At 37.4% G+C, this 20,855-nt stretch overlaps 1 protein-coding gene across 1 annotated transcript in view; it reads left to right on the forward strand.

The window, feature by feature from the left end:
* SOHLH2 (spermatogenesis and oogenesis specific basic helix-loop-helix 2) overlaps nucleotides 1–18,111 on the forward strand; it is a 49,868-nt gene extending 31,757 nt beyond the window's left edge. The window contains exons 7-11 of the mRNA XM_059144164.1: nucleotides 9,220–9,367; nucleotides 9,517–9,608; nucleotides 10,500–10,621; nucleotides 15,471–15,727; nucleotides 17,278–18,111. Of these exons, the coding sequence (XP_059000147.1) occupies nucleotides 9,220–9,367; nucleotides 9,517–9,608; nucleotides 10,500–10,621; nucleotides 15,471–15,727; nucleotides 17,278–17,298 (640 nt within the window). The 3' untranslated portion in view covers nucleotides 17,299–18,111. The remainder of the gene's footprint in view (nucleotides 1–9,219; nucleotides 9,368–9,516; nucleotides 9,609–10,499; nucleotides 10,622–15,470; nucleotides 15,728–17,277) is intronic.
* The last annotated feature ends 2,744 nt before the right edge of the window (nucleotides 18,112–20,855 follow it).

Raw genomic sequence — 20,855 nt, forward strand, 5'->3', positions numbered from 1 at the left:
GCTTACAATATTACAGGAAAAATGTGAAGTCTTTTACCATTTCTTATGACGTAGACTCTATTTTTATATATGCCTTTTATCAGCTCAAGAAAGTTTTCTTCTATTCCTATTTCAGGTTTTCATCATGAATGGATGTAAAATTTTGTCAGTGTGTTTTCATTATTTATTAAGATGATTATAAATGTTCTTTTTTTTCTGTTGATGTATTGGTTATATTGATTATTTTTAAATTCTATACTCTGTCTTGATATATTTTCTTATTGCTAGATTTGGTTTGCTGATATTTCATTAGCAATTTTTGTATCTGTGTTCATGAAGGTTAGTGGTCTCTGATTTTCTTATGTCTTTATTGAATTTTGGTATCATGTAAATGCTGACCTCATATAATGAAATAGAAAGTCTTTTTTTCCTCTTCTGTTTTCTGGAAGAGTTGTGTAAGGTTGATGGGTTTAATAGAATTCAACAGTGAAATTACCTAAGCTTGGAATTTTCTCTTTGGGAAGTTTTAATTAAAAATTCAATTTCTTTACTAATTATAGGACTAGATTTTCTATGTTTTTCTGCTCAGTTGCTTTAATTTATGTCTTAAGAAATTTGTCTGTTTAACCCAAGGTGTTAAATATATTGAATGACTTTTTGTTCATAATAATGTCTTATAACCCTTTTAATGTCTGTGGGTCTCTGATGATATTCCTTCTTTCATTTCTGGCATTGATAATTTGTACTTGCTTGTTTTTGTTTGTTTGTTTGTTTGTTTTCTTTGATCAGTCTGACAAGGGGTTTATCAGTTTTACTGACTTTTTTCAGTGAACCAAATTTTTATTCATTGATTTTCTGTATTATTTGCCCATTTTACATTTGATTCCACTCTGTCATTTCCTTTTTTGCCCTATATCTTGCTTTTTTTTCTATTTTCTTAGAAACTGAAATCACTGATTTTAACCTTTTCTTTTTTGTTTTTAAAGATTTATTTATTTTAGAGAAAGAGAGAGAGTTGGGGGGGGGGTTAGGGCGGGTCAGAGAAAGAGGGAGAGAGAGAAACCTCAGGCAGACACCCTGGTGAGTGCAGAGCCCAAAACAGTGCTCAATCCCACAATCCTGAGATCATGACCTGAGCCAAAATCAAGAGTCAGTCCCTTAACCAACTGAAAAAAAGATGTTTCCAAAACATATATAAAAAGAATGTGTATGATGGGTGCCTGAGTAGCTCAGTGGGTTAAAGCCTCTGCCTTTGGCTCAGGTCATGATCCCGGGGTCCTGGGATTGAACCCCACATTGCGGGGGGGGGGGGGGTGGTCTCTGCTCAGCAGGGAGCCTGCTTCCCTTCCTCTCTCTCTGCCTGCCTCTCTGCCTACTTGTGATTTCTGTCATCAAATAAATAAATAAAATCTTTAAAAAATTAAAAAAAAGAATGTGTATGATAAATTTTATTGTAAGCCATTTTTATTCATATATCCAAAATTTTCATAACTAACATCTAGAATTAAATTTATTTAACCAACTGAGCCCATCTTTTCTCTTCTAATAAAAGTGTTTAAAACTCTAAATTTCTACTTATAAAAGTTTTTTCTTATAAGTGCTTTAGCTGCATCTCACAAATTTTGAATAAATTAGATTTTCACTATCCTTTAGTTCCTTTAGTTAAAAATGTTTTTCTCATATCCCTTGTATTTTTTTCTTTGATCACTGATTATTTAGAAGTGTGTAATTTAATCTCCAAGTGTTTGGAGATTTTCCAGTATTGAGCAGGAAAGGGAGAGGGGACTCTCCTCTGAGCAGGGAGCCAGATGCAGGGCTCAGTCCCAGTCATGACTTGAGCTGAAGGCAGAGGCTTAACCTACTGAGCCATCCAGGTGCCCCAGTTGCCTGTCTTCTTAATGAATCGACCATTTATCATTAAGAAATGATAAGCTCTAATTATCTATGCTAATACTGCATCTTAAAATCTACATTGATATTCATATAGCTTTTTTATGAAAGCATGTTTCTTTATAACTGAAATATGTCTTTATATTTAAAGAGTACCTCTTGTAAACAGCATCTAGTTGAATCTTATTTTCCTTTTTAATTTGCCCATTCTTTTTTATTTTTTTAAAGATTTTATTTATTTGTTTGACAGAGAGAGACACAGTGAGAAAGGGAACACCAGCAGGGGGAGTGGGAGAGGGAGAAGCAGGCTTCCCACTGAGCAGGGAGCCCAAAATGGGGCTCCATCCTAGGACCCGGGGATCATGACCTGAGCCCAAGGCAGACGCTTAATGACTGAGCCACCCAGGCATCCTAATTTGCCCATTCTGACAATCTCTGCTGTTCAATTGAAATGTTTATTTGATTTACATATAATATAATTACTTATTAAGTTTGACTTTAGGTTCATGATTTTTCTATTTGTTTTCACTAGTTCTATCTGTTTTCTTTTCTTTTTTCCCCCTCATTGGCTGCCTTCTTTTGGATTAGTCAAGTGTGTTTTGCTTTCCTTTTTATCTCCTCTATTGACTTTTGAACTAAAATTATTATTTTTAATAATTAATTAAAATTAATAATATAATGTTGCTCTAGGGTTATAATATGCATCCTTAACTTACCATAGCCTACCTTGATTTGACATTATGACACTTAATATACAATAGTACTTTTCTATTTACCATCTATTTTTGTTATTGTCACATATTTTACTTTTACATAACTTATCAACCCACATTTTTATTATTTTGCTTCAAAGTCTAAGCTATTTTTCCAGTTATCTTTTGCTATGTAACACCTTGCCCTAAAACTTGGTAGCTTCGAACAACAGCCTCTTCATCATATCTTATAATTTTATGGATTATCAATTTTAGTAGAACTTGATACTGTGGTTCTTCTCTACATGGTGTTTACTGTGGTGTTTAGCTGGCAAATCGCCCGTCCAGAGTGCCCAGTCAGCTTCATCCACACGAGTAGTCTCTTGGTGGGGGGTGGTTGAGATGTTGGGCATAGATGGGTTGCTCTCTTTCCCTGTAGTCCCAGCACCTCCCCACATGGTCTCTCCGGCAAGCTAGCCAGATATCTTCCCTAATGGCTCAGGGTTTAATGAGACCAGTGTAGAAGATACGTTTTCCTAAATGCTGATCCTAGAACTGTTGTAGTCACTTCACTGGGCATCTTTTGATTAAAGCAGGCTCAGGCCAGCAGAGATTCAAGGCGAGGGGAAACAGACCCTACAAATTAATTGAAGAAGTGGTAAATAATTTTCAGTCATTTTAACCTGTAACTATTGTTTTTTTTTCTTTTAGCTCAAATTTTAGATTGATTGATTGATTGATTGATTTTAGTAAAAACAGTAACTTTGCTATTTACAGGGTTATTTTTGAGTGGCAAAAATTCTCTTTGTGTTTTTTCTGTATTACCTTGTTTTTTCCCCCTCTGTATTCTCCCATTCAGGCTTGGCTGCCACAATCAGACAGGTAGAAAGTATGAGAACGCTTTGTTCTTGCATCTGTGGTAGAAACCTCAGCAGTAGACATAACTGCTCCCAATCTGTCAGAAGCCTACTTTTGGGTTTTAAGATATTAATAAATTAGAGATAGATCAGCCTTTTAGGTATGCTACCATACTTATTATATCTGACACCCACCACTTCTTTGTGTAAATCATACTTCATCAGGTATTGTTTCCTAACAGTAAATCATGAAATAAGGTACTTTCACAAAAAAGATGACTCGGAGATTTTGACACCAGCAGACCTGCAGGGTAAGAGAGCTAAAGGATATTTCTTATGCTAAATGGAAACGATAACAAATGGAAACTTGGATCTTTAGGAAGGACTGACTAGAATCAGAAATGATAAATATGTGAATAAATATTAGAAAACAGACATTTTTCCTCTATATTTATATAAAATGCTTCAGACTGTTATAAGTGAAAATTACAGCATTACATTATGTGACTGGTAATACAGTTGACTCTTAAACAACACAAGGGTTAGGGGCACTGATAGCTGTGCAATCAAAAATTTGTGTATAACTTTTGACTCCCCCCAAAACTTTTAGTTACTAATAGTGGACTAGTGACTAGAAGCCTTACCAATAACATGAACAGTTGATTAACACATGGTTTATATTATATATAATATATATTCTATACTATATTCTCATAATAAAGTAAGCTAAACAAAATAAAATATTATTAATAAAATCATAAGGAGGATAAGATACATATAAGGTTTTTTACTGTATTTACTGAAAAAAAATCTGTGTATAAATGGACCCTTGCAGTTCAAACCCATGTTGTTCAGGGATCTACTGTTCATATAGATGTAGTACATATGACAACTATAGCATGGAGGATGCGTGGGGCAAAGGTACTTACATGATTACAGCATTCATGTATTTTAAGGGATGTCATAAAATTTTAACTCTAAATAGACTGTAAAAAGTTATATATTGTAATCCCTAGGACAACCCTAGACCAACAAAGAGATATGCATAAGACAGCTTTGAAGCCATTAAACAAATTAAAATTGACTTTTAAAAATGATTCAAAAAGAAGACAAGAAAAGATGAACAGAAGAACAAAAAAGCCAAAGAAACTACAGGGGAAAAAAATCATAAAACAGTAGACCATTATCCACATATAGTCAACTTATAGCACAGATTGTCTGAATGGATAAACAAGCAAAAAAAAAAAACAAGATCCATCTATCTGTTGTCTACTATAAATCTAAAGACACAGTAAGGTAATTAAATAGAAAAATATATACTGTAAAATACATGTATAAGAAGACCAGACTGGTTACATTAATACCAAATAAAGTAGACTTCAAGGCAACTAGTATCACTTGAAGTGAAGAGCAGCTTTTCATAATGATGAAAGAATCGGCTTATCAGAATGATGTAACAGTCACAAATAGTGTGTGACTATGTAATAACAATAGTTCACAGCATTAAAGATACAAATATCAGTAAGCATTATCGGAGACTTTACATCCCTCTCTAAGCAATTGATACAGGAGCTGGACACAAAAATCAGTAAGATTTAGAAGCTGTGAACACTTTTAATCACCTTGATCTAGGAGATATTTATAGAACATTACATACAGCAACTGCAGCAGAATACACATTATTTTCAAAGGCATATGGTACATTCACTTAGATGAAGCGTATGCTGGGGGATATAATATGTTTTGATACATTTAGAAGAGTTGAATTCAGGAGTATATTTGCTGACCACAATGAAGATAAGTTAAAAATCAGTAAGAATTAGATATAAAGGAAAATCTCAAATATTTGAAAGTTTAAAAATGTACTCCTAAATAATCCATGGGTAAAAGAAAACTATCATACAAAAAAATTAGAAAATATTGCAAACTGAATGGTGGTAAGAAGAGAATATTTCAAAATGTGCAAGATGCAGCTAAAGCAAAGCTTATGGAAAAACACTGTAGCTTTAAATGCTTATATTAGAAAAGACAACAGGTCTAAAAATCAATGACCTAAGAGTTCATTTTAAAGAGCTAGAAAAAGTAAAATAAATTAAATCCACAGTAAGAAAAAAAAAATACAGATTAGAAAGAAAGAAGCCAAACTTTCTTATTTATAGATAGCATTGTTCGTGTGTGAAGTCCTAAGACACCTATAAAACAACCTCTAGAACCAAAAGATTAATATAGCAAGGTTACAGGACATAAATGTACAAAAATTAATTTTTTTCTATATAAGCAACAAACAATTAGAAAATGAAAATTAGGGGCACCTGGGTGGCTCAGTTGGTTAAGTGTCTGACTCTTGGTTTTGACTCAGGTCATGATCTCAGGGTCATGAGAGTGAGCCCTGCACTGGGCTCCCTGCTCAGCAGAAGTCTGTTTGAGATTCTTTCCCCCTGCTATCCCTACTGCTCCTCCCCCCACTTGCATTCTCTCTCTCTCTCTCTTTCTTTCAAATAAATAAATAAAATCTTTAAAAAAAAAAGGAAATTAAAATTTAAAATAATTAATTTATAAATGAGCAAAAAAGCCTTATAATACTTAGGGAAAAACATGCAAAAGACACAAAGGATTATACATTGATCACTCAAAATATTGCCGTGAAAAACTAAGGAAAACCTAAATCATGCATTATACCATAACTACAAATTGAAAGAATCATTATTCATACAGTGATGATGGGAGTGTTGATGAGTGTTGATGATGGGAAAAGTTCTGCCAGTTTCTTATAGATTTAAAAAATTAACCCATTAATTCTATTCCTACATTTGTTCCCAGAGAAATAAAAACATACATTCACAAAAGATGTACAGAATGATCTAGCAATTTTCTACATAAATGACCAAAACCTGGAAATAGCTGAAGTGTTTATCAGTAAGAGAATAAGATAATAAGCTGTGGATATTTATATTATGGAATATTACAGCCATAACAAACAGCCACATGGACAAATCTCAAAATTATCATGCTTAGTGAAAGAAATCGTACATAGGGGCACCTAGGTGGCTCAGTGGGTTAGGGCCTCTGCCTTCGGCTTGGCTCATGATCCCAGAGTCCTGCAATCGAGCCCCACATTGGGCTCTCTGCTTGACAGGGAGCCTGCTTCCCTTCCTCTCTCTTTGCCTGCCTCTCTGCCTACTTGTGATCTCTGTCAAGTAAATGAATGAAATATTAAAAAAGAAAAAAGTCATACAAAAAACATGCTGTAAGCTTTGATTTATATGAAGTTCAAAGAAGCGAAACTCATGGGGGATGGAAAATATCAGAAACTTTTATTACCCCTTTTGAAAGATAAGATTAGGAAGGGGCATAAGGAGCTTTCTGGAGTTGTGATAATGGTAATTAGGGTTTTTGTTACATAGTTTTGTGCAGTTGTCAAAACTTACAGAATGGTAACCTGAAGACTTGTGTATTTTATGTAACTTTTATTTGAAAATAAAATAATTCTAACTAATGATATGTTTAAGACGTTAGTGCCTTAAGTTTACAATTTACTTTGGAATGCTTCAGTATAATACAATGGATTGATGCGTGGCCGGTAGGATGAGTCATACACAACAAAGCAAGGACAGTCTGTGTTCATTATAGATTCTAGGTAGGTGCAATACAGACATGTTCTCTGCACAAAGTCTTCTTTCAATTTTTAAGAATTAAAATTCTAAATTCTTTCAGTCTTTCTGTGTGTTTGAACATTTTCCTAATGAACATTGGAAAAAATATCTACTATGATTTTTTTTTTTTTTAAAGATTTCATTTATTTATTTGACAGAGAGAAATCACAAGTAGGCAGAGAGGCAGGCAGAGAGAGAGAGAGAGGAGGAAGCAGGCTCTCCGCTGAGCAGAGCCCGATGCGGGACTCGATCCCGGGACCCTGAGATCATGACCTGAGCCGAAGGCAGCGGCCTAACCCACTGAGCCACCCAGGTGCCCCTCTACTATGATTTTTTAAGTAAAAAAGTGATTTGCACCCAGCACAAATATTTGGGAAATATAAAAAATAAAAGGAAATAATAATATTTTCTGTGACCCAGCCATCCATAAATAACTATTACTTGATGGTATCACTTTCAAGTCTTTTTCTATGCTTTATTTTTACTTTATTTAATGTTTATGTTCATGTTTTATATACTGCCTTATATTTTATACTTGTATCCTATAAAATACTGTTTTTCCCAATAAGATTTATAGTTTTTCATTTCCACTGCCAGATAATATTCAGCGGTTAGTATACTATAGCTTACCTATGTATCCTTTTATTTTGTGTGTTTATGTTGTTTTTTTCTTATTAATATACTGCTATCATGGATATCATTTTGCAAATTTTGCAAAAAGTTTATTCTGTGTTTTAGGTCCTTATAAGTGCGAGTATCATGTCAAGGGGTATGAAAATTTCAAGTCCCTTCATACACATTGTCAAATTGTTGCCATTTTTCCTAGACTAGTCCCTGAGACACCTCTGTAGAACCCTCAAGCAGCTCAAAGCCCAATTAAAACACCACTGACCTAGAATATTTGAGTTATTCACAGGCTATGTATCAAATTGAATTTTTTCCCCTTATGGTAGCAAATCAGGTTTATTTATTTATTTATTATAATTTTTAATTTTTTTAATTAACATAATTTTTAAATTTTTAAAAAATTTTAAATTAACATATGCTTATTAGCTTCAGGAGTACAGGTCTGTGAATTGCCAGGTTTACACACTCAAATTGAAATTTTTTTAGATTTTTTTTTTTTTAGAGAGAGAGAGCATGTGCACACCCCATTTGCATGGGGTGTGAGGGAAAGAGAGGACCCCTAGCAGACTCCCTGTGGAGCGTGGAGCCCAATGCAATCTGGTCCCACAACACTGAGACCATGACCCCAATTGAAATCAAGAGTTGGATGCTTAACTAACTGAGCTAGCCAGGTGCCCCAAATTGGGTTTTTTAAAAGGATTGATTGATTGATTGCCATTTTGAAGTTCAGAAGTTTTAGTGACTTGCCAAAAATTCCCACTGGTTATTGACAGAGCCATCACTTGACCCTGTATATGTCAGGGTGCTATTTAGAAAAAAGCAGGTATTAATAATGTTGGTTAAGTGAACACATGCATAAATGAAGGTACCAAAGTCTTAGATCAAAGCCTTAGATTTACATTTTCAGTGCATTTCCCTTCAGAACTATGAAAGACTTAGATTATCAGGCAGATACCAGCCTGAATGATGTTCTCATTTGCATACTGGTTTATTTGTACCTCATGTGAAGAAAGCAGCTTTCTGACTTTTCTTTGGCTCAGAACACAGAATTACATGTAACACACATGTAATTACAAGATGCTAGTTGATCTGTTGTTGGAAATGTGGTCCAGGTCACAGTGACATGAATATCTCCTGACTTGTCTTTATCCGCTAGGCTTCTAGTGTGAATCACAAAAGCAGTGATGCAGAGCATGCCACTCCCTCCCTCCCCTGCGGGAGGGTGCCCTGCACCGGGTCATCCCACACAGTGCAGCAGGCCTGGGGCAAGGGAACTGGGGCGACCATCAGCACAGACACTGTACTTGGCAGCAGTGTGAGCAGACACCCCAGGAAGCTGTGGTTCCAGGGGCTGCAGAGGCTGCTGTCTTATGGGAACACGGCCTTTCTGTGAAACAGAGACTAGATGGGGAGAGAGGCAGTTCCTCTGTAAACACACCCAGGAGCAAGGCTTGTTTGTCCTTATGTACAAGGTAGAAAATGAGACTAATTTTTCCTTATTTACTACAATTCTCTACTCAGAGAACGAATCAAGTATTGCTGTGAGCAGCTGCGTACTCTGTTGCCGTATGTAAAGGGAAGAAAGAATGACTCGGCTTCGATTCTTGAGGCAACAGTTGATTATGTGAAGTACATCCGGGAGAAAATCCCCCCCGCCATTATGGGCCAGGTATTTGACTCCAAGCCCTTGAATTTTATCCTCACACACAGTGCTTTAAAGCCACAGTTTTATTTCTTATAATTAGAAATGTATATGTGTTTGTGTATATGAAAAAGTATCTGTGTCTAAATAGATTGCGCACTTTCTCTCCCTCTCAGATTACGGACATACTTCAGAGCAATCGGAGGTTTTGTAAGAAGCAGCAGATGTCCCTCCAGCTATCCCTCCCAGGCACGATCACGGCACAAAGGTATGATGAGGGCTCTTGTGAATTGGAAGTTGGCTTGTTAGTTTCCTCAGATGCGAACATTAGAGGGATTATACTCAGGCACTGAACCCCCGCTCCCATAACGAAAACTCAAGTATTTATTATGAATCCGTGAACTTGGGGCTCCTGGGTGGCTCAATCGGTTAAACGTCCAACTCTTGATTTCAGCTCAGGTCATCATCTCAGGGCTGTGAGATCAAGCCCAGTGTGGGATCCCATGCTGGGCATGGAGTGTGCTTAAGATTCTCTCCCTCTCCCTCTGTCCTTCCTCCACCGCCCCAGTACCTCCCCACATGTCTGCACTCTGTCTCTCAAGAAAAAAAAAAAAAATCAGTTAACTTTTCCCATCGCCATTGTGTGTCATTTAGTCACAATGATAAAATATCTAATATTCTCAGCCCCGTGATCCTTTCATCATTTGACTCCCTCTTATTTCTTTTCTTGTTAATTCTCAAGATCTTAAAATAAGGCTTTATCAGTAGTGATGGTCATGCCTGACAGACAGACAAAGGCAGGATGCATTCACCTCTGTCACAGGAGGTCATGGGCCCTGAAGCCGTCTGGACCTATTTCAGTTGGGAGTTTTTAAAGAATTTGCTAGTACAAAATGTGACATGCCAAATGAATGCTTTCTTATATTAATTTATTAGAATATATAAACAAACGAAAACTGTAAAACAAATCATTCCTCCACATCCTAAACTATCATCATGTACCTGTTCAACCATTTGTTCTTATGCCAAAATTATTCATAGTGTAGGCTCTGTGTATTTAGAACATGAATGATAGAACAGTTGAACTCAGCAGCATTCATGTAGTCTTCCTTGAGAATTGTATAAGGTGTTTTTTGGCTTTTTTTCCTGTCCTTTTAAGGGAAAATGGTGTGTTGACAAGCACTTATTCACCTGTGAGAGGGATCAGATTTCTGACTAATAAGTGCTTGAATGTGTACTCTGTTCCTGCCTCAGGGGGCTCCTTGGATGAAGCTGTGAGAGGTGAGCTCCCCCTGAAACCCTTGTGGTTGTAGTATCCTTGGCTTATGTGGTGTCCTGGGCACCCTTGCACTCCTCTGCATTCATTGCTGTAGCTAGGGAAAGGAGTGTCACTAGATGATTACACCACGAGTCCTTCTGGTATACCTGCTTGAAGTACAAAAGATGGCCACAGACATTTTTATGGTTTTATTTCAGAAATAGGACTTAAAATTGACCATCATTCCCAGAAAGCTCATCTTCTTTTTATTGGGGAATAATTGACATATAATATTATATTAGCTTCAGGTATACAACATGATTTGTTATGTATACATCTTGCAAAATGATCACCACTGTAAGCTGAACATTTGTCAACAAGATTACAGTATTTTTTCTTATAACTTTTAAGATCTAGTCTCTTAGCAACCTTCAAATATGCAGCATAGCATTATTAATTATAATCATCATGCTGTACACTCTATCACCATGACTGTTGTATCCTGTAACTGCAAGTTTTATACCTTTTGACTGGTTTCACCCATTTCATCCAGCCCCCCAGCCACCAGTCTGTTCTCTGTATCTATGAGCTCAATATTGATATGTTTGTTTGTTTTTTGAGATTCTATATATAAATGAGATCATACAGTATTTGTCTTTCTCTGTCTGACTGATTTCACAAAGCATAATGCCCTCAAGGTCCACTTATATTGTCATAAATGGCAAGATTTCATTCTTTTTTATGTGCGTGTATTTATATATCTATATCTATCATATTTTCTTTATCCATTTATCCACCAGTGGATACTTAGGTTGTTCCTGGCTCTTGTCAGTAATGCTGCAATGAGCATAGAGATGCCTATATCTTTTTGAGTTAGCATTTTCATTTTCTTTGGATAAATACCCAGAGATAGGATTGTTGGATCATATAGTAGCATTATTTTAATTTTTTTTAGGAACCTCCATACTGTTTTCCATGGTTGCTGAATCAATTTACATTCCCACCAAGAGGCACAAGTACATATCCTCACCAACACTGATTATTTCTTGTCTTTTTGATGATAGCCATTCTAATAGGTGTGAGGTAATATCTTGTGGTTTTGATTTATATTTCTCTGGTGATTAATGATGTTGGGCATCTTTTCATGTACCCATTGGCCATTTGTATGTCTTCTTAGGAAAAATGCCTATTTTTATCCTCTGCCCATGTTTAAATCAGTTTGTTTCTTTGCTATTGACTTATAGTAGTTCTTCATATATTTTGGATATTAACCCCTTTTCAGATATAGGACTTGCAAATATCATTTCCAAGACCAACATCAAGGAGCTTACCCACTATTTTTTTCTAGGAGTTTTATGGTTTCAGGTTTTATGTTTAAGTCTTTAATGTATTTTAAATTAATTTTTGTGTATGGTGTAAGATAGGCATCCAGTTTCCTTCTTTTGCATGTGACTGTCCAGTAAAGAGCTCGTCTTTCTGATAGATGAGAAGCACATTGGTGACTTTACTACATGAATAGAACCTAAAGGAAAGGGAAGGACTCACACTAATTGAGTACTAACTACGTACTGAGCATTTAACATATCAACCTTTTTCCTCCTTCACATCTTTGCTTAAATTGCTTAAATGCCACCTTCTCAGTGAGTCTCAACTGCTCAATCAAAACTGCGTACTTTCCAGCGTCATATAACGCATGTTACTGATGATCCACTCTCGCTACTGTATTTTTTTCATAGCACTTATTTCCTGCTAATATTCTTTATTTGGATTTGCTCTCATAGCCTGTCTTCTCCGTAAGAAGAGATATCAACTCCATGAAGGCAGGGAATTGTTTTTGCTTCTTTTGTTCATTGCTATGTTTCTTTCTTTTTTAATTTATTTATTTGACAGAGAGAGAGATCACAAGTAGGCAGAGAGGTAGGGAGAAGGAGAAGCAGGCTCCCCACTGAGCAGAGAGCCTGATGCGGGGCTCGATCCCAGGACCCTGAGATCATGACCTGATCTTAACCCACTGAGCCACCCAGGCGCCCATTTTGCTGTATTTCTAGTACCTAGAACACTGACCAGCCTGCGGCTGGTACTCAAGAAACCTTCATCAGATGAGTATTTCTTCTGAAACAAATATTTACCCACTGTGAGGCATTTTGTTATTTGGGTTATAAAGTCTGGGCATGCCCCTGTACTTGTAGAAATAAGAAGATGCAAAAAAGCAGAGCCAGAGTAAAAGAACACAGCTACCAGTTTGTGCCTTTTTTTTATTCCTGACGGTTACTTTTTCATTGAGAAACCAGCAAGGCACTGAGATCCTAATCTTCATGTTGGATGATAGATGACGGGACACCGTGACCTATCTTTTCAGTGCCCGAGTCTGAGGTCACTCTTTTGCGGACTTCCTTGAAGAGGTTCTTCTCACTTACCTCAGCACCTTCCCTGTACTGGGGATGTCCTTTTCATACTCTACCTGGGGAACTCCCTGTTCATCCCTTAGTTCTCAGCTTAAATGTACCTGCTTGAAAGGTGGGGGCACAAGGACAAACAGGATGCATTCTTCTTATGGAGCTGGTGAATTAGTAGCAGAGAGAGACACAGAAGCACAATACGATTCCTATAGTATTTGAAATAATGTGGTAGAGGGCACGATACATAGACATAGTAAACCCCACAGGAACAAGTGATGTTACTAGGGATGGTAACTAAAGTCAAAAGGACAAAGGGGCCAAAAATAGAACATAGCTCTCCTTGTTCTAAAAATCAGATAAGGGGCACCTGGTGGCTCAGTCCTTAAGTGACTGCCTTCAGCTCAGGTCATGATCCCAGGGTCTTGGCATGGAGTCCCGAATTGGGCTGCCTGCTCAGCAGGAAACTTGCTTCTCCCTCTCCCACTCCCCCTGCTTGTGTTCCCTCTCTCACTGTGTCTCTCTCTGTCAAATAAATAAATAAAATCTTAAAAAAAAATCAGATAAGATTCAGGGTGTTTTATTAGTCCATTTAGACCCTTCTGACCTGGGGCAGAGTGAAGAAGAAGCAAAAAAGGGTAGCCATGAGCCATGGTTAATCTACTTCAAGTATTTGTGGCTTAATATCACCCAGAATGATCAAATCAGCACGGATTAAATCAGAAAAAGGCCAGGCCACAGGCATATATGCCTGTCAGTGTTACTTCTTAGACATGCAATGCTTACGTCTGTTTTCTCATTATTTATATTCTGCAGAAAGTCTGAAACACTGTTTTCTCGGTGGTAGGTTCTGGCCTCTCCATGTCCCAGCATCTCTCGGTTTTCATCACCTAAAGCAGCTGCTCCTGGGAAGACACATAGATACTAGGATCATAGACTTGTTCAGGCTGGGGAAGACCTTGAAAGTCATTGAGTCAGACTCCTCCCAACCCATTTTAATTTTATTTATATACAGTTTTCTATTTGGAAAGCATTATTAGTCCTTCACGAGCCCAGCTAAAATAATCACTGTTCATTTTTAATGTATTTCCTTCAAGTCTTTTTCTATGTATATTTTTCTACAGTAGTACTCATATTGGACACCCAATTTTGTTGCCTTCTTTTACTTAACACTGTGTCATATGGGGTGCCTAGGTGGCTCAGTGGGTTAAAGCTTCTGCCTTCAGCTCATGTCATGATCTCAGGGTCCTGGGATGGAGCCCCACATCGGGTTCTCTGCTCCATGGGGAACCTGCTTCATCATCTCTTTCTCTGCTTACTTGTGATCTGTCTGTCAAATAAATAAATAAAATACAAAAAAAATTTGTTAAAAAAAAAACTGTGTCATATATACTTTAATATAGCTCTTACCACCATTTTAATGGTTTTAATGTTTTATCAAATAATTTCTAGAAAAATCTCAGCCACCCTCCAATTGCCACATTTAGTATTTGTAGTTTTATGGGGAGAGTGATTCTACATATACTATGAAAGGAAATATTTCCCCATACATAGATTTTTCTAATTTTGGATTTTTTCTTGGGCTGAATTCCTGGACATGTGTAATGAGTAAGTTCAAGAATGTGAGCTCATTTGTAGCTCATAATGCAGTTTGCCAAATTGTTTTTGAAAGAGCACTGGAACTGTTGAGATCAGTTAAGTCCTCCAATGTCACTGTCACCAGCTATGTCAGTAAATTGAAGGCCTGATAAGTGACATGGACACCTGAGGTCACCAGGCGTCTGCCCACATCTGGCTTTGTAACACAGAAGCGCTAACCCAGCTCAGTGTTTAGACTTTGCTAGGCTACCTTACCTGTCCTTTCTATACATCTCTGTCCATATTTGCTGAAATGACCTTTCACAAACATTCTAGATACATTTGTATGCAAAGTGGATATAAAATTTCTTCACTTTCATTATTATCAATGTCCGATAGAAAATAAACAGGTATTCCCAATGTTGCTTCAGATTACATTGCTAACATTCAGGATATACTTTAAAATCTTTGTCTGCCTTCTAGTTACTATGCAGAATATAGACATATAATTATACAACCCACTTCATTGATAGAAAATCGACCAAACTTTGTTACTGAATAGACTTCTACTTTGGAACATTCTTCCTTGCTTCGTAGGGATGATAGGAATGGTCATGATTTTGATTATGATGAAAGCCACACCCACACAAAGGCACAGAGATCTCATGCTCTTCGAAAATCTGTCTTCTGATGACACACTAACGCTGATTTATAGTATGTGTATTGTGCTAACTGCTACTACTTAAAAGTTCACTGTGTTTTTCCATCAGCATTGGCGTGTAAGAGTAGTGTAAGTTTGTAGCATGAGGAAATGAAATAGAAGACTATTTCAAATACAGTAATTCCAAGTTACAGAGTTGTGAACACTGATGGATATTTGTTTTCTTTTTTATTAAAGGTCAGTCCAGCTCCACTTCAGAGAATGCAATTGATGACGTGTATAAAACTCGAATTCCCAGCAAAGCCCTCTCCCTTAATTCCTTCCATGCTGTCAGATACTATTCTAAAGTCATCCCTTCCTATGATGCAGCTGCTGTAACAAATCAGAACATTTCAGTTCATTTTCCATCAGCTGTGCCCAGAGTCTCCAAGTTTCTTCCTCAGCATTGCAATGCTGTGCTGGGCCAGACGTGCACCACACATCCCAACTGTCTGGTAAGTCCACTGGGGTCTTCGGGCAGATTGGATTCTTTCATTCCAGTCATCAGGAGCCCCTGGCTTGCACTGTGTTGTTCACACTCTGCCCAGAAGTCTTAGACCAGGACCAGGTGTGCTTCACCCTGGCTCTCATTCCCAGGCTACAGGGTTGGTGTCTAAATATCCAGGATCCACGAATCTGGATGGGGGCACTGCTGGTGTGAATTTAGGTGCCCAAATGATTTCCTCTAGAGCCCTTGCCTTTAACCCCTCTTCTTTTAGGATACCACATCTCATTCACCCTCACCTGCTGCCCCCCCTGCTGTTTTATCTCTTCAGCAGTCATGCCCAGTGAAAATCTGATCTTCCAACACCCACAGGTCTGATTTCAGATCTCATACCACAGATATTTATGGAGCATCTCCTCTGTTCTAGCATTGTGCTAAGCACCAAGAATGAAGTGAATACACAGGTGGGATCTCTGCCTGAGTGCCACAGGGAAGTAGATGTAGAAGCTAGTCATCGTGTCCACACTGGGGCATATAGGAGGAGCACCCTAGTATATATATAGTATAATCTAGAAGAAATACTATCTAAGCCAAGATCCAAAGAAAAAGAATTAGCCCAGTGGTCAGGAGTTGGGAGTGAGGAGGACAGTAGCATTCTAGGCAGACAGATCAGTATATATAAACAGGGATGTCTTTCTTTTTTTTCTTTAATGTTTCAAGTTTTTATTTAAATTCTAGTGAGTTATATAAGCAGTGGTATCTTTATTTTTTGGAAGAACTGTCCTGTTCTGGAAGAAGACCCAAACCAGATTGGCCCATTTTAAATGGACTTCTGATAACCTTAATAGAGTTGTTAATATTGTGCATATTGATAATATCTGCCATGCTTTGAGCACGTAATAAGAAATGTGCCAAACACCCTGTGTGCTTAGTGTGGATGCTCTAATGAATTCCTGATGTGACGCATTAAGGTAGGTGCTGTTATTATTTTCCATACGACATCTATAAAATGGGAATAATAGTGACCTTCCCAGAAAACATTTATGAGAAAAATATTTTTAAAATAATTACAAAGGAATTTTGAACTATGAGTTATCTACATATGTAATACTATTGCTAGCGAACATCAATATACCAACAGCAAAACCAGGGTAAATGAAAAGGAGATTGTAACTTTTTTATTTTTATTTTTTTTGTTATCATTGACTTATACTTCTGTGTGTAGTTTTTGTTGGAGAATTGTTGTAAGACAATAATTACTTTTAATAATAATAAATAGCACCTATTTTTTTTAATTTTTTATTTTTTATAAACATATATTTTTATCCCCAGGGGAACAGGTCTGTGAATCGCCAGGTTTATACACTTCACAGCACTCACCAAAGCACATATCCTCCCCAATGAAAAAGCACCTATTTTAATTGGTTTTTTTCACCTGAAGTTTTCACATGGTTTTATATATCATTTTGTATGGCTTTAAGATGTACAAACTATATTTGTGACATTATGAGTCGGAACAGGCTGAGATTCAATTAATGTGGTTTTCTTTCCCCTTTGCAGCAACAGTTTTGGGCATATTAATAGCACATGTTTGAAATTCACACTCTAGACCACCTGTTGGGTGCAGTTTGACCGTACAGGAAGAACGGAACAAAGAAAGATCTTGAAAGCTACACCCAGAGACCTAATATCAAAAGCACTGTAAGGCTTCTGATAAATGTGCTAAAAGCTTCTGCAGACAGATAGCAAAAGTGCTAGCCACCCGCTTTCACTGATCTTCATATGTACTTGGATCTCCCCAGCCAGAGCACTACAAGAACAAATGGCCTGGTGACCTAGACTTTTTTTTCCTCCAAAAAGATGCCACAATTTATGATCCACTTGATAAAATGAGAAGATTAGGGAAATGCTTTGATACTCCGGCATCCCCGAGTATAGATTTGCAACCTGATCCTTATTTTTAGTATCACTGTGAATTACTGTCGCACATTTCTAGGTGGTATCTTTCTAGATTTGACATTTTAGAGAGCTCCCTTTGTTATTCACCATCCAAACTAAAATAGTTTGAGAGAGGAGTTTACCTCCTTACTTGACTCCTAATGAGTAAATTGACGTGTTTGTTTCTGTATTTCACAATTCCATGAGTGAAATCATAGCTAATAGGTAGATTTTCCTTCCTGGATCTTCAGTTACAGCCTAATAGGCTTTTCTTTGTTTTTCATCTCTTCCTCCCTACCGACATTAGAAAAGACCGCTGAAAATAAGGGGAGAAAAATATTTGTTTTACATTTCACTGAAACGTTCTTATGCACAATTTAAGTTTTATTGTTAAAGAAAATACTCAGTTTTGACCCTGAAAATAATCATCTTTCTTTGTTTTGTTTAGAAATATGTGTTCCCTCTTTTAGTAGTACAGTGTAGGGACTTTAATTTTACTTTTTGAAAAGTAAGTAAGATTTTTGAAAAGTTTAAAAATTCCTTTAGGCATAGCCTAATTTTTATGTTATATTGTACAACTTTTCTTTGGAGATGCCATGATGATGGAAGCTGTAGATGTTTGACAACTTTATAAAGGAACTAAAAATTTCCAACTAAGATTGTACGCTTATTATTACAAATGTGTGATCGACCCACTTGTTTTTAGGAGTGATTGCTTTGATATCATAAAAGAACCTGTTGAGGTATTTTGGGCTCTCGAGATTACTTCCTGTGTTCACAACTGGTCTTAATTGTTACTGGGACTTGTACTTTGCATTGGGATTTCCCTAGGTGTATGTGTGGATTATGAGAGACAGTCTGGGGCTGGGATCTCAACTGAAGACTTGAAGAGTGAAGCCATGTGTCCCGGCTCCTTGTTGCTCTTAGTCTCCCTTTCCTTTCAACATGAAGAGCAAGGCTACCAGATCCATTGTGAAAGCTCTGTTTCTTCCAGTGCTGCTTCCCCTTATCCTGAACTTCATGCAGGTGTCCAAATTTGTTTCAAAATTACGTTCTTCAAAGTAAGTTCAACTCTCAGCCAAGGAGGAAGAGTTAGTTAAGCCTTAGCCTATTTAAAAAAAAAAAAAAAAAAAAAGGCAGGATTTTTCTTTTGTAGAATCAACTTGGCTGGTCATGAGACAGTTGCAGTGTTATTTTTACAATTAAAAAGGTACAAGGAGTTTGCCTAGAAAAAGCGACAGCTTTCAGGTTTCACCCTGGTGATACAGAAGACACTGTCCCTGTTTGAACATTTATTGAGCCCTTGCTGTGGTCGAGGGAAATTATTAGACTTTGTCTTGAGGGGAAGGACTTAGTTTCACTCACTTCTGTATCCTCAGTGTCAGCTGTCTTGCTGGACAGATGGATGGATGCACAGGTGCTTAGATGTGGAGCCAAAAGGTATAAGGGTCTAAGCTTGAGTAATGATTATGAGAAAGGAAAGCAAGAGACATAGTCAAGCACTTAGGAATCCATTTGAAGTCAAGACAGGTGGGAGAATGAAAGTTGATGTTCAACCATCATTATAGTTTTCATTAATAGTTTATCAGTCTGTTTACACCTATTTTCTTTCCCTTTCACTAATATATGAGCTAGGTGGTCTCCCAATGACAGAAATGACAGTAATTGGTAATGTTTATAAGCACAACTGTTGTAGGTTTAAACACTCAAATGTTGAATAACTCGAGAATTAATTCAGTTGTTCAGAAACTATTTATTTGAGAGGCATTGTCCTAAATGCTGGGAACATAGCTATACTTGAAGCATAGTCTTTTTACCTTCTATATCCAGGAGCTTGGAGTTTGTTGGGAGAGACAGGTAGAACAGAATTACGGTGGAATTTGGTGGGTGTTCTGACAGGGGAAAATATAAGGTACTACTGGGTACCTATTAGCATCACATATTCATTCAGGGGACTCATGGGAGGCTTTTGAGGATAGTGACATTTAAGCTATTCTCCTCTCTGAAGTACTTGCCTCCTAATGTTGCTGTGAAGGTTAAATGAGATATGTGTACAAGCCCCTAAAATAGCACCCTGGCACATACAAAGCATTCAATTCCTGGTTGTGATCATTGTGGTCATAATGATTAAGCTGAGATTTTAAGAACCAGGAGACATAGCTAAGCCAGAAGGTGGAGTTGTGGGGACAAGTGAGGGAGGTGAGTTTTCAGGCAGTGGGAGCTGCTTTTGCAAAGGTACCAAGGAAAGGATTGCTTTGCACAAATGAGGAGTAAAGGAAATAAATTCCACGGGGCTGTTCGTGGAGTTCAGATGTGGGATGGAGAAAGAATGGAGCAAAGAGACAGCCAAGAGCCATGTGATACTGCTTTGACTGAACTTATCATGGTGCTCACTACTGTCATGATATTGACATAATCAGATTTTCCTTTTAGAATCACTATCCTGAAGTCAAGCAGAGAAAGACAACTATCATATGATCTCCCTGATATGAGGAAGTGGTGATGCAACATGGGGGCTTAAGTGGGTAGGAGAAGAATAAATGAAACAAGATGGGATCAGGAGGGAGACAAACCATAAGTGACTCTTGATCTCACAAAACAAACTGAGGGTTGCTGGGGGGAGGGGGGTTGGGAGAAGGGTGGTGGGATTATGGACATTGGGGAGGGTATGTGCTTTGGTGAGTGCTGTGAAGTGTGTAAACCTGGCGATTCACAGACCTGTACCCCTGGGGATAAAAATATATGTTTATAAAAAATAAAAAAATAAAAAAAAAAAAGAATCACTATCCTGGCTTCAGTGAATTAAAGGCAAAATGAGTTGAAGGGGGCTAAAACCAATTGCGGTGGGGGGATAGCTATTTAATAATTCAGGAAAGAGATGGCCAGAAATAAGTCATTGGCAGTGGGGATGAACAGAAGTAGACAAATCTGATGAATGCTAAGGGGGCAGAGTTAGGAAGACTTGTTGATGATCCTTTATGGGGTTTGTGAAGAAGTAAGGCTAACACCTACATTTCTGGGTTTGGTAGTTGGACAAGTAGTACCGATGACTGGAACACAAGGAAAGAGCATTTGGAAGATGACAGCTCTATGTGGGGATGTGCTGTGTGTCAGATATCTTAATGCAGGGAGCCAAGAGGCATTCAGATTTGTGTAGCACAGGCAGGATATCTGAATGAGAGATGATGTGGTTTGGGGAA

The sequence above is a fragment of the Mustela lutreola genome, chromosome 13 (assembly GCF_030435805.1).
Source record: "Mustela lutreola isolate mMusLut2 chromosome 13, mMusLut2.pri, whole genome shotgun sequence".
NCBI lineage: Eukaryota > Metazoa > Chordata > Mammalia > Carnivora > Mustelidae > Mustela > Mustela lutreola.